The 12,422-nt window shown below is 45.1% G+C and overlaps 1 protein-coding gene across 4 annotated transcripts in view; it reads left to right on the forward strand.

The window, feature by feature from the left end:
* The first annotated feature begins 1,687 nt into the window (after window positions 1-1,687).
* The window catches only part of Hmgxb4 (HMG-box containing 4), a 28,380-nt gene continuing 17,645 nt past the window's right edge, over window positions 1,688-12,422 (forward strand). Inside the window, exons 1-5 of one of the 4 annotated variants that reach the window (XM_042693332.1) lie at window positions 1,695-1,769; window positions 6,622-6,721; window positions 7,343-7,491; window positions 8,812-8,890; window positions 9,644-10,599. In XM_042693332.1, the coding sequence (XP_042549266.1) occupies window positions 6,691-6,721; window positions 7,343-7,491; window positions 8,812-8,890; window positions 9,644-10,599 (1,215 nt within the window). In that variant the 5' untranslated portion in view covers window positions 1,695-1,769; window positions 6,622-6,690. Of the gene's footprint in view, window positions 1,770-6,621; window positions 6,722-7,342; window positions 7,492-8,809; window positions 8,891-8,987; window positions 9,103-9,643; window positions 10,600-12,422 lie in introns of those variants that run through there. The other 3 variants (XR_006149527.1, XM_042693335.1, XM_042693334.1) reach the window with 3 other exon arrangements.

A 12,422-nucleotide genomic window follows, 5' to 3' on the forward strand; every position in this document is an offset into this window, starting at 1 on the left:
CTTAGATCTCAGCCTCCTGTGTAGCTAGGATTACAAGCATGAGCCCCTGGTACCTGGCTACCTCCAAATCTTTGGAACTTATTTCCTAAAAATAAGGATTTTCTTAGCAGGGTGCCGGTGGCTCATGCCTATGATCCTAACTACTCAGGAGGCTGAGATCTGAGGATCACGATTCAAAGTCAGCCCAGGCAGGAAAGTCCGTGAGATTCTTATCTTCAATAAACCCCTAGAAAACTGGATGTGGCCCTGTGGCTCAAGCAGTAGAGCGCTTGCCTTGAGCTGAAGAGCTGAGGGAGAGCACCCAGGCCCAGAGTTCAAGTCCCATGATGGACAAAAATAAATAAATAAATAAATAAATAAATAAGGACGTTGTTGTACTGGGCACATTATGCCTCTAATCCTCTATAATGCCTCTAATTCAGAATGCTGAGATCTGATAATCACAGTTCAAGGCCGGCCTAGGTCAGGAAAGTTGGTGAGATTCTGTTCTCCAATTAACCATCAAAAGGCCAGAATGTGGTTCAAGTGGTAGAGCACCAGTCTTGAACTAAGGGACAGTGCCCAGGCTCTGACTCCAAGCCCCAGTACTCACACAAAAATAATTATATATATATATATATGTATATAAAATGTAATTTGTGAGTGTGTGTACATATATATACTCGTGTGTGTGTGTGTGTGTGTGTGTGTGTGTGTGTGTGTGTGTGTGTGTGTGCTGAGCCAAGTCTGGTAATCCAGCTTCTAATCCTTATCACATCACTCATAAGCAGTGAGAACTGAGGCAATCTTGCTTCTCCTGGTTCATCATTTTTAAGCACTCATCCAGTTCTGGAATGAAAAACCCTGCTAGGGCAGAATTTAACCTCACCCAGAAAAACCCACATGTGTACAAACAACATGATTTTGCATTTTCTCATGAAGTTCACAACCCTAGAAGCCAATCAACCCTCTAATCCCAGTGTTCTACAGTAGAAAGATGGCAGCTAGAACTCCTCCCAAGGTGGAGAGCTCACTGTTCACATAGAAGACGCTCAATATACTAGCTCTAGATATATAGGATCTTTATATTAAACCAATTTCAGAATATTGTCATGTCTACCCAATTATCCAAGGTCTCCACTGCAAATCAGAGAAATCAGGCTCTCTCTTGTATCTGAATGGAATTTCATCTCTGTGAAGATTCTTCCTTTTAAATGAAAATAATTTAGACATGCAAATTATTTTACAACACATTGTTACAAAGATAAGGTCTTCCCACATCACCCTATAGCCCAAATATCCAGGTACAGACACTAACTGACAAATAAGCAGCAGTGTTATTAGCCAGCATGCCTCTGAGTTTTGCAGAGGGGAAATACTGTGCTGTATAAAAATATCTTGAAAGAATAGCATGATCTTCTGAGATAATCATAATGCAATTATTAAGATAAGTATGTCTTAATTAAGATAATCGTTTCTTGAGATTAAGATAATTTGTTAATGCAATGAATATCTTAACCTGAAGCCTTGGAAAATGATAAAATGCTCAGAAAGGTTTAGCCCACGCCTGGTACCCAGCAAATTCTCAATACCAGCGCACCAGCTCAGCAAGCTGGGTTTCTCATTCGATGCGCTCGGCGCTCTTTCTCCAAAGGGATTTCCCCGGACTCGAGACGGAGCCTGCGCTCTGGGCTCGACTGAGGCTCCCTGGCCGCTCGCGCTTTTCTCTCCTTCTCCAAGATGGCGGCGGTCGGCGGCGCAAAGGCGGGACCCGGGCGAGCGGAGTGAAGGTAGCGGCCAGCAAAGACCCCCCACGAGACCGGGACGAGCCCCCACCCCGAGGTGGCCACGGCCCTGGCCTGCCGCCCGCTGCCACTCGGGGCCCGCGACACCGCCTCGGGGGCGTCCCAGACCCCCTGCGGCCTAGCCCGGGAGCCGAGCCGGGGACTGGAGTAGCGGCTGCAGCCGCCTCCGGGAAGGGGTTGGAGCGGGGCCGCCGGAGGAAGGCGGCGGGAGCTGTTCAAACGGGGAAGGCGGGAAAGCTGCGGGGCCGGGAGGGGGCGTGCGGGCGCCCCGGGGCCCGCGGGCCGCCGCCCCTCCCCTGCCCTCCAGTCCGCCTCCGCCCGCGGGGGCGCCGGGGACCGCCAGGCGCGGGAAGCCGGGCGGGCCGGGCGCGCTTGGGATGGCTGCGATCTGGGGTGCCCGGGGCCGTCGGGGGGCCGGGGCCGCGCCCACGGGGGCGCTGGGTGCCCGGCCGCCCGGGGAGGTGCGCGGAGCGCGCTTCCCTTCCCGGGAAGACAGCGTTGTGGAAGTAGTTGATGCTGCAGAGCAGCCCCCCCGGGGGAAACCCCACTGACTTGCATTGGGGACCCAGAAATGGTGGTCCCGGACCCTAGTATTGTCTGTCTGTTTGCTGCGACCCGGTTTGGATATGCATTCATAGCGAGGAGTCTCTTCCAGTCCAGCCCCCCTCCTTTTTTCCCCCCTCCATAACTACTTGTAGATTCACTTTATTTTATAATATGCAGAAGAGAAGAAATCGGCCATCCTTCTTTCTCTCTGATGGCTAAACTGGTGGCTGATTATATTCCCTCATCGTAAAAGAAATTGAAAAACAAAAAACAAAAAAAAAAACCTGAATGCAAAGGAAAGCCTGTTGTTGATCGCCTGAGCCTGGTCAGAATTTGTTATCGCTGGTCCCATGGAAATGTGTGTTGTCAACCAATCTGTGCGGTGGTCGTGGTCCGGATAATTCGCTCTGCAATCTGAAAGGATTCAATTCCCCATCTCTGGCTGGCGGGAATCTCTGCAGGCTCCCAGAGCCGGCAGGGGCTGTGAGTGCTGCGCTTGGTGGGTCCTTGGAGGTGGGAGTGGCAGAATTCACAATCGCTATGTTCAGAGATTGGAGGAAACCCACGAAAATGAGAAGATCTCACCTGCTTGTATCCTAGAAGTATCAACAACCAAAATGTCAGAAAAAGATCTTAGATGTTCAAGAGTCTTCCTTTACCTGCGCGAACTGGCAATTTGATTTCCTGAAAGGAATGTTGGAGGAAGAGGAAAATGAACCATTTGGACAAAGCTTTAGACCTGGAGCTTAGGGTTTCTTCTTCTGCCCAATTTACAGGTGGGATGATGAAGGTTGATTAGAATTGCAGGTAGTGATGACCTTAAAAAAAAATTGCCTTCTAAAACATTTTTGGTAGCTTGACTTTACAAAATAACAAAGTCCTACATCCTATGGTTTAAATTTTTTTCCTTGCTTTGGTCATCCCAAAAACCTATGCCTGACAATAACTTGTATTTTTATCTTCAAGTTGAACGGCAACTCTTTCATTTTTCATACTCTGAAGAAAAAGCCTCAGAACAAATTTACACATTACCCAAGTATGCATTTTTTATGATAGTATGTTTCTTACTTCCAGAAACATTATTAAGTAATGAACTTTCACCTGTAATGAAGATTTGCCCAGTCCATAGACAGACATAACTGTAAAATTATTCCTGTTTCTTGAAGTTAAAAACACTAAATTTTGTAAACTCCAAAATTAAGGAATTCAGGAAAATTCAGGTTTTAACACCTGTTTTACATTTGCCAACGTTTAATGTAATTAATGTTTTCTGATGTGAAAATTAAGCCGAATTTTTTTCATTTTCATTAATCCTTCCAATCCGATTCCTATCCCTGAACCTGAATGTAATGTTAATCACAGATAATAATTCGCCACCTGGAGGAGTAATCAGGGGTCCAACTAATCTTACATGAATGTTGCTTGAACTTTGCCTATCTTTTATACTGTTGCTTGAGACTTCTTTATCTCGAATCATCTTTCTTTTTTATGAGTCAGCCAGCACAATTAACCCCTGAAGTACAATAATACCCTGATCTTATCTTAGAAATCAAGGACCCATTAGTCATCCCAAACTATGAGGGGTGCCACCCATTGGGCTTTTCAGGTTCTGGGCTGCTCCACCTCTTTAGGGAATTGGATTAGATCTCATTCATTTTTTTTTCTATAGAATATGATGCTGTAGAAACACATAAAATGTGTTTCAGTGTACTGAAAGTTAAGCAGGCCGAATTCTAATACATAATGCCAATACAATATGGGTTGTGTTGGCCTGCCTCTAAGGAGCTGTTTGTAATTTTCCGTTTCATGGCACAGGTTTTTCAGGACAGTTAGCTATGGACATCCAGTGTATTTCCGTGTCCGCTAAATCACAGTTTTCTTTCTCACAGTGTCTACAGAGGCACCCATTCCTGTTCTGACTGCAAACTGCATGACCAATGTCAATTCTGATGTTCTCAGAAGGAAAGGCTACTTAGAAGTGTCTAGGCCTGCCCTTACTTTTAAAAGTGTCTTGTTGATCACAGAATAATGGCTATATTTGTTACACAAAATAAGTTTCAGTTTTTGGATTTTGTGTGTGTGGATTTGGGGTTTCATTTGGGTTTTTTTGGTTGTTGTTGTTGTTATCGTGGGCCTGAACTCTGGGCCTGGACGCTGTCCCTCAACTCTTCAGCTCAAGGCTAGCACTCTACCAATTGAACCACAGCGCCACTTCCGGCTTTTTCTGCTTATGTGGGGCTGAGGAATCAAACCCAGGGCCTCATGCATACAAAGCAAGCATTCTACCACTGAGCCACCTTCCCAGCCCCTTATTTGTTATTTTTGAAGAATTTTATTTTTTCATTTTTTGTCGAAAATCACTGAGCATGAAAAGCATGTAAGTGCAGGTCTCAAGCTATAGTAGTTCTTGACATTATCAGCCTGTGAAAACCAACATCTATGTATTTTTCTAATCCTAGTATTTCACTGCCAGTGAGAGGAAGTGCCATGTTTACATGAATGGATGTAATTCTCTATAACCCACCTCCATTCCTTTTGGAACCCTGCTCAAATGGAAGTAGAGGGAGTAGTCCCCATTTAACTTAGTTTATTACTTAAAGGCTGAAACCTGAGAAACTGCTACATTGTGTATCTTGCCTCCTGAAGTGTTTATATAAGGCCTGACTTGTATCCCTTCCCACCAGGGGCATAGGCCCCTTGGAGCAGCCCTTTTCCAGTTTGTCTTTAAACTTAATTTTATTTCTTCACTGTAGCTGTTCTTAGCTTGAGCAAGGCCCTCCTTCATTTTACGTTTTTGTGTTTCTTAAGCTGGTCAATCATTTTTAGCAATACTTTTTTCCCCTGTCTTTTTTCAACTTGGGCCTACTAATGTGTTATTTTCTCTGTGCAAGTAAGTCTTTTCTACTTTTTAGTGTTTTTTAAATGTTAACTTACTAAAGTTCCTCTTGTGAATCCAGTTCATCTTTTTATTGACAAAAGTTATATCTTTCAAAATGTCCTTCAGTTTTTCTAAATCACATTTGTAATGAGGAAGGTAAAAATAAAATTTGAATAAATGACCAGTCAGATCAACTTTCAAACGTTTGAGTAACTAGAAGAGGACATTTTCAAAAAGTTTCACAGAGAGAGAGAGAGAGTGTGTGTGTAAGCAAGCCAGTACTGCGGCATGAACTCATGGCATCAGGCTGTTTAACTCAAGGCTGGCGCTCTACCATTCGAGCCAGAGCTCTACTTCAGCTTTTCCTGGTTAATTGGAAATAAGAATCTCACAGACTTTCCTGCCTGGGCTGGTTTTGAACTGCAATCCTCAGTTCTTAGCTTCCTGAATAATGAGGATACAGGCGTGAGCCACCAGCACCTGGCATCATATATAATTTTAAGCTTCCTGTAGATTTCCTCCAGGACTTGTGACATTGCCCTTCCTGTATTTGAAGAACTTTGTCTTACAGTGCAGTATGTTACATTGCCATCTTCAAAGTCAGAGTGGACAGCTGAACTTGAATGCTAAGATAAAGTTAAGTATCCAACACAGTATTGAAAACATTTAAATTATAGTATTTCTAATTAGTGAAAAATCTTGGAATCATACAAATTGTATGAACAGTGGACAAGTCTCCTTGTTTCCCACCTAGCCTTCAAAAAAGGCTATTAGTGTTGCAAACTGTCATATGGCCAACTAAGGCAAAAAAAAAAAAATCTACCTAAATACCTCCATGAATTGTAGCAAATTCATGTAGCTTAACAATGCAAAATAAAGCATCAAAAGTTCTTTAATATGCTGTCCTCTACATGATACCCAAACATCATCATTTCTATCTTAAGTTATAATACAGTAAATTTTACCAGCTCATCAGCTAGTAGGGTCCTGTGGTCTTCAAGTGTTTGATGGTCTCTCTTCCTCTTCATCTGGCTTTACCTGTCTGCTTGTCACCAAGACTAAACTAAACCTGACTTAATGTCAAGTTTTTACCCTGCCTCCTTGTTAAAGAACAGCTGTGTTGGCATTCCAGAAATTCTCATTAATTTTGGAAGTATTTTTAATCTTAGGAAGTAGTTGATATACTCCCTCCAAGCAACTTTAATTCCTGACTCAAATCTTATTAAGGCTAGCACACTTCCTGCAGTTTCTACCCAGTTGTACTCACAGACAGAATGAGGAGATGACAAGACATTCCTGTCTCTCTCAAGGCCCTTCCAGTCGGCCCCTGGATCACTTCGCATTTCCACCAGGATGGTTGCTTCTCCACAGTGATTTCGCATTACAGGAGGGTTTTCCTTCTTTGTTTCTCAGACCTGGCCCTGTAGACGGGAAGGAGCCTGGACACAGTGACACATTCTCAAAGGCCCTGCAGAATCCACCATGGCTTATGATGACTCCGTGAAGAAAGAAGGTATGGCCCCTTACTCAGAGAAGCATTCCAAAGGGGGTTATCTCTTCAGTCCTGGCAGGCCGTGGATGTAGAAACCAGGACCGGGCACCTCAGCCTGGACTCCCAAGTGATGGTCCAGAGCATTGTTAAGACACTCAGCCTCCATCATCCCCAGACTGGGCCCGTGGAAACGAACACCAGGACAGGGATTCCAACACGAGAGTCTGAATTGAGAGTCTCTTAACTTACTGGTGTGATCCCCTGCAGCACTCTTGGTCCTTGCCAGCTCCAGTTGCAGGAGTCTGGGCATAGGAATCACACACTGGACTCCCACAGAGCAGCACAGCACATGAATCCTTATTCTTTTCAGCCTTAACCTCTGCAAGTCTGTCTACTGCCAGTCACAACTAAGAAACCATGTCTGAGGATGCACATTTGCATAGTATGGAAATACTGTTTCTTCAGGTTGGATACTTACGGTTTGCAGCAGGTCATCAAGAAATATCCTTGACTCTCTGGGTCTAGCCCTGTATTTCAGTGGACTCTATAACATAATTTTAATTCAGAAATGGGATGGTTGCGTTCACTTGTTACCTACTTGACTTTCTCATTTCCTTTCTCAAATGCACCTGTGCTTCCCAGATTGCTTTGATGGTGATCACAGCTTTGAAGACGTAGGACTTGCCGCTGGTCGGAGCCAACGAGAAAAGAAACGCTCTTACAAAGACTTCTTAAGGGAAGAGGAAGAAATCGCTGCTCAGGTCAGGAATTCTTCCAAGAAGAAGTTAAAGGTACGCTGTAAACAGAATGAAGTTTTAAACTACACTTTAACCATATTTCCTAATGTTTGAAGACAGAAGTGTCTTTTTTAAAACCTTAAAGAGGAAAAAAGATGTCTATTTTTATTACTTCCTGTCCCTTATTTTGTTCTGTAAGGTTGAAAATCAAAGAATAAGAATAGTGCCCACGGGGCTGGGAAGGTGGCTCAGTGGTAGAGCGCTTGCCTTGCATGCCTGAGGCCCTGGGTTCGATTCCTCAGCACCACATAAGCAAAAAGAAAAAAGCCGGAAGTGGCGCTGTGGCTCAAGTGGTAGAGCGTTAGCCTTGAGCTGAAGAGCTGAGGGACAGCGCCCAAGCCCAGAGTTCAGGCCCCACGAGGATCAAAAAAAAAAAAAAAAAGAATAGTGCCCAAGTTGGGCTCTGGTGGCTCACACCTGTAATCCTAACTACTCAAGGGCTGGGAAGGTGGCTCAGTGGTAGAGTGCTTGCCTTGCATGCATGAGGCCCTGGGTTCAGTTCCTCAGCACCACATGATCAGAAAAAGACGGAAGTGGTGCTGTGGCTCAAGTGGAAGACTGCTAGCTTTGAACTGAAGAGTTGAGGGACAGCGCCCAGGCCCAGAGTTCAGGCTCCATGACCTACAAAAAAAAAAAATCCTAGCTACTCCGGAGGCTGAGATCTGAGGATCACAGTTCAAAACCAGCCCAAGCAGGAAAGTCTTTTCTTTTTTTTTTTGTCAGTCTTGGGGTTTGAACTCTGGGCCTGGGTGCTGTCCCTGAGCTCTTCAGCTCAAGGCTAGCGCTCTACCACTTGAGCCACAGTGCCACTTCTGGTTTTCTAGTAGTTTATTGGAGGTAAGAGTCTCATGGACTTTCTTTCCCGGGCTGACTTTGAACCACGATCCTCAGATCTCAGCCTTCTGAGTAGCTAGGATTACAGTTGTGAGCCACCAGTGCCCAACTTGTCCATGACACTCATCTCCAATAAGCCACTCAGAAAACCAGAAGTGGCACTATGGCTCGAGTGATAGAGTGCTCACCTTGAGTTGAAGAGCTGAGGGACAGCAGCCAGGCCCAGAGTTCAAGTTCCACAACCAAAAAAATAAAAAAAATAGTGCCCATGGGGGAGTGGGAGAAAACAAGGGAGGGGATAACAATGTTTGACAAGAAGGGTACTCATTACCGTACTTATATAACTGTAACACCCTCTGATATCACTCTTACAATAACATAAACTTTTAAAAGTTAAAAAAAAAATTAACTCAAAGAAATAGTGTCCAACTCTTTGTCTCCTCATCTTCTAGTTGGTGAATACTTGCTTTTCTATTGCAGGATAGTGAACTTTACTTCTTGGGCACGGACACACACAAGAAGAAGAGGAAGCACTCCTCTGATGATTACTACTATGGAGGTAAGGGCAGCAGGTGGGCTAGGCACATCTCTGGTTCTTGGAGTAGGGGTAGGGGAAAAGGATCCAGATGTTGCTGACTCAGTGGCCTATTTAACAGGACAGTGGTTCTTGTTCTGAGTGCCGATAAACCATTGTGAAGGAGGAGAGAGGTGGAGGGCTGGTATTTTGGAGGATTCAGCATAGAAGAACAGTCTTCATTTGTGATATACCAGGTACCAGGCTCCTTCTCCCCCCAACCATCCACTTATCTGTGCCATTGTTATCTAGCGCTATCCTTTTGCCAAATGCAATCCTTGGACCCTCTGGCCCATGTCTCTGAGTCATTTCTCAGCCAGTGTATATCCACTCACAAAACCAGTTTTCTTAGCTGTATCTAACCTTTCGCCAGGATGAGTTTGTCCTGAACACAGAAACAAACGATACTCTATCTGTGATCTAATCTAAATTACAACTACCCTTAATCCCACAGCCATAGTCTGTTCTTCTGGGTATGCTCTCTTTGGTTGCTTGTGAAGACTCAGCGAAGAGAAACAACTTTAGTGGCAAGAATGGTCTCAAGGTTCAAAGGCAAAGTCTATCAAGCCAAGAAGTATACATGAGTATCATCTCCAAACATTAGGAACCAAAGCGTCTCCCCTCAAGTCACTCCTCTTAGCCTCTTCCTCATGTTAGTTGGTTGTTTTCGGGGAGAGAGAAAACTTGCTGGAAGTTGCTTCCTGTCCTGTTGACAGTACCTCTCTTGATTATTTCTAGACATTTCGTCTTTGGAATCATCACAGAAGAAAAAGAAAAAGTCCAGCCCGCCACCTGCCGATACAGCTATGGACCTGTTGAAAGCTATCACTTCCCCCCTGGCCACGGGCTCCAAGCCCCCCAAAAAGGCAGGAGAGAAGTCCTCTAGCTCCTCCAGCCATTCAGAGAGTAAAAAGGAACACCACAGGAAGAAGGGCAGTGGCAGCAGTGGGGAGCTCTCCCTGGAGGACAGCAGCACCCACAAATCCAAAAAAATGAAGCCACTCTTTGTGAACACAGAAACACTGACCCTTCGTGAGCCGGACGGCTTAAAGATGAAACTCATTCTGTCGCCAAAGGAGAAGGGAAGCAGCTCAGTTGAGGAGGAATCTTTTCAGTACCCTTCCCAACAAGCAGCTGTGAAGAAATCCTCTAAGAAATCAGCTCGGGATGAGCAAGGTGCTTTACTCCTAGGACACGAGCTACAGAACTTCCTGAAAACAGCCCGGAAAAAGCACAAGTCATCCTCAGACTCACATGCATCTCCTGGCCCTGAAGGCTGTATGTCCGATGCCTCACAGTTTCCAGAACCCCAAAGTGCTAACCTTGACCTGTCAGGGCTCGAGCCCGTTCTAGTAGAATCAGACTCGTCCTCTGGTGGGGAGCTAGAGGCCGGTGAATTAGTAATAGATGATTCTTACCGGGAAATCAAGAAGAAAAAGAAGTCAAAGAAGAGCAAAAAGAAGAAGGACAAGGAGAAGCATAAAGAGAGGCGACACTCCAAGTCCAAGAGAAGTTCAGGACTGTCCATGGCGGCAGCAGGAGAGGCCCCCATGACCGCTGGTCCTCCCCCCAGCCTCCCATACACTGGAGCCTCCACCCCCACCCCTGCACCTCCTGCCCTCCATATGGATGGACATGGTGAGAAAAAAAAGAAAAAAGAAGAGAGGGACAGAGAGAGAGAGCGGGGAGAAAAGGTAAGATGTTTTCTGCAGCGGGGTTAGTGATGCTCAGGTTCTCCCTGAACAGGAAGTGAACTTGTTCAGCCACTGAGGAGCCGCCAGTGTTTAGCAAGGGTCAAGAGGATCTTTGGAATGAATCGAAGCGTGAAACGTTGCCAATAGCCAAGTCTGTCTGGTACAAAAAATAAGAGCAGTCTTAATTATGTACAGCTTTTCTTCATAGTGTTGTTCTCTCATTGTGCCGGTCACGGTATTGAGAATGCCAAGGTTTATTCCAGGTGGTTCTTAGAAGGAGTTTGTAGAAGGAGCCACACTGACTGTCAGGACAACTGAGAGATATGAAGAGATGTGCTTTGAGTTCATTTAGGGAGAGGAATTTTCAAAACTAGCATAATGATGACCAACCCTGTGAACACACAGAGCAGGTTTGTGAGACAAGACCTGGACACGCTTCCCCTCCCTTTCTCTCCCTCTCTCTCCCTCTCTCTCCCTCTCTCTCTCCCCCCCGCCCTCCTCTCTCCTCTCTCTCTCTCTTCCTTCTCTTCTCTCTCTCCTCTCTCTTCTCTCCTCTCTCTCTCCCACCATTCAAGTGCTTAGGCTCTATGCTCTGGTAGGAGCCAGGCTGGGCAGAGATGAACAGGACGTGATTCTTGATCTTGGGCCGCTCACTGTCCATGCAGGCAGTACGAATGAGAAATCAGTTGCCTACATTTGATTTCTTTGCTCTCAACTCCAGAAAGTTTCCCACTATTGTGTTTTAAGGCTGTGTCTTTATGTGTCTCCTTAAAAAAACAAAGACATTTTGCCAAATGTGGTAGCATACATTTTAATCTCAGCCATTAGAAAGTGCAGGCAGGACGATCAAGATTTCAAGGCCAGGGGCTAGGAATGTGGCTCAGTGGCAGAGTGCTTGCCTCTCATGCATGAGGCCCTGGGTTCGATTCCTCAGCACCACATAAACGGAAAATGTTGGAAGTGGTGCGGTGGCTCAAGTGGTAGTTGAAGAGCTGAGGGACAGCACCCAGGCCCAGAGTTCAAGCCCCACAACCAACAAAAGAAAAAGATTTCAAGGCCAGCCTGGGCTATGAGGCCCTTATGGTCAAAGGCATGTGTTTTCATAGACATTTATAAATTAGGTAATATATTGCGAGAAAGTCTTAACCTGAATATATCCCATGGAAAGTGTACAGGGTCTGACACCTGACCTCGAATCCTGGAGGGTGGAAACAAGTGAACCTAAGTGCATTGAGAAATAGTGATCTCCTCAAGGTCGTAGACTTTTCATTTGCAATTCCCTATGTGGCTAGCAGCTACTGAGACGTTTAGTTTATAGCCAGAACCTTGATGTTAGATTGTGACCATCCAAAAAAATCAGAACTAGCCTGAATCTAGTCCAACAACTATTTATACACCATGGTGGGGGGGAGCAGGGTGTTTTGTTTGTTTGTGAGACAGTGTCTTGGCTATGTAGCCCAGGTGTTCTTAAACGCTGGATCCTACTGCTTTAGCCTCCTAAGCGCTGGAATTCATTACAACTACGCACTACTACTTTCAATTTACCATGTTGTTGAAACCTAACCTGGGCACAAAACCTTCCTGGAGCCGTAAAAAAAGTGTTCTTTGCTGTGTTTTGTTTCAGTCTAAGAACTGTCTAAAAGTTAGGGACAGAGCCCATCCAGAGGTAAAAAGATGTGTATCAAGTGTAGTGTCCATCAGCCATCAGTGAGCAGAGGCTGGAGAGCCACTTGGTAGAAATACTAAAAGCTGTGGGTCCTTCAGTCTTAGATTTTATGACCTGAGCTATAATAAAACTAATAAAGATGAGAATAACTGATTTA

This window comes from Dipodomys spectabilis, unplaced genomic scaffold (assembly GCF_019054845.1).
Source record: "Dipodomys spectabilis isolate Male_0828 unplaced genomic scaffold, ASM1905484v1 ptg000163l, whole genome shotgun sequence".
NCBI classification, from domain to species: Eukaryota; Metazoa; Chordata; class Mammalia; order Rodentia; family Heteromyidae; genus Dipodomys; species Dipodomys spectabilis.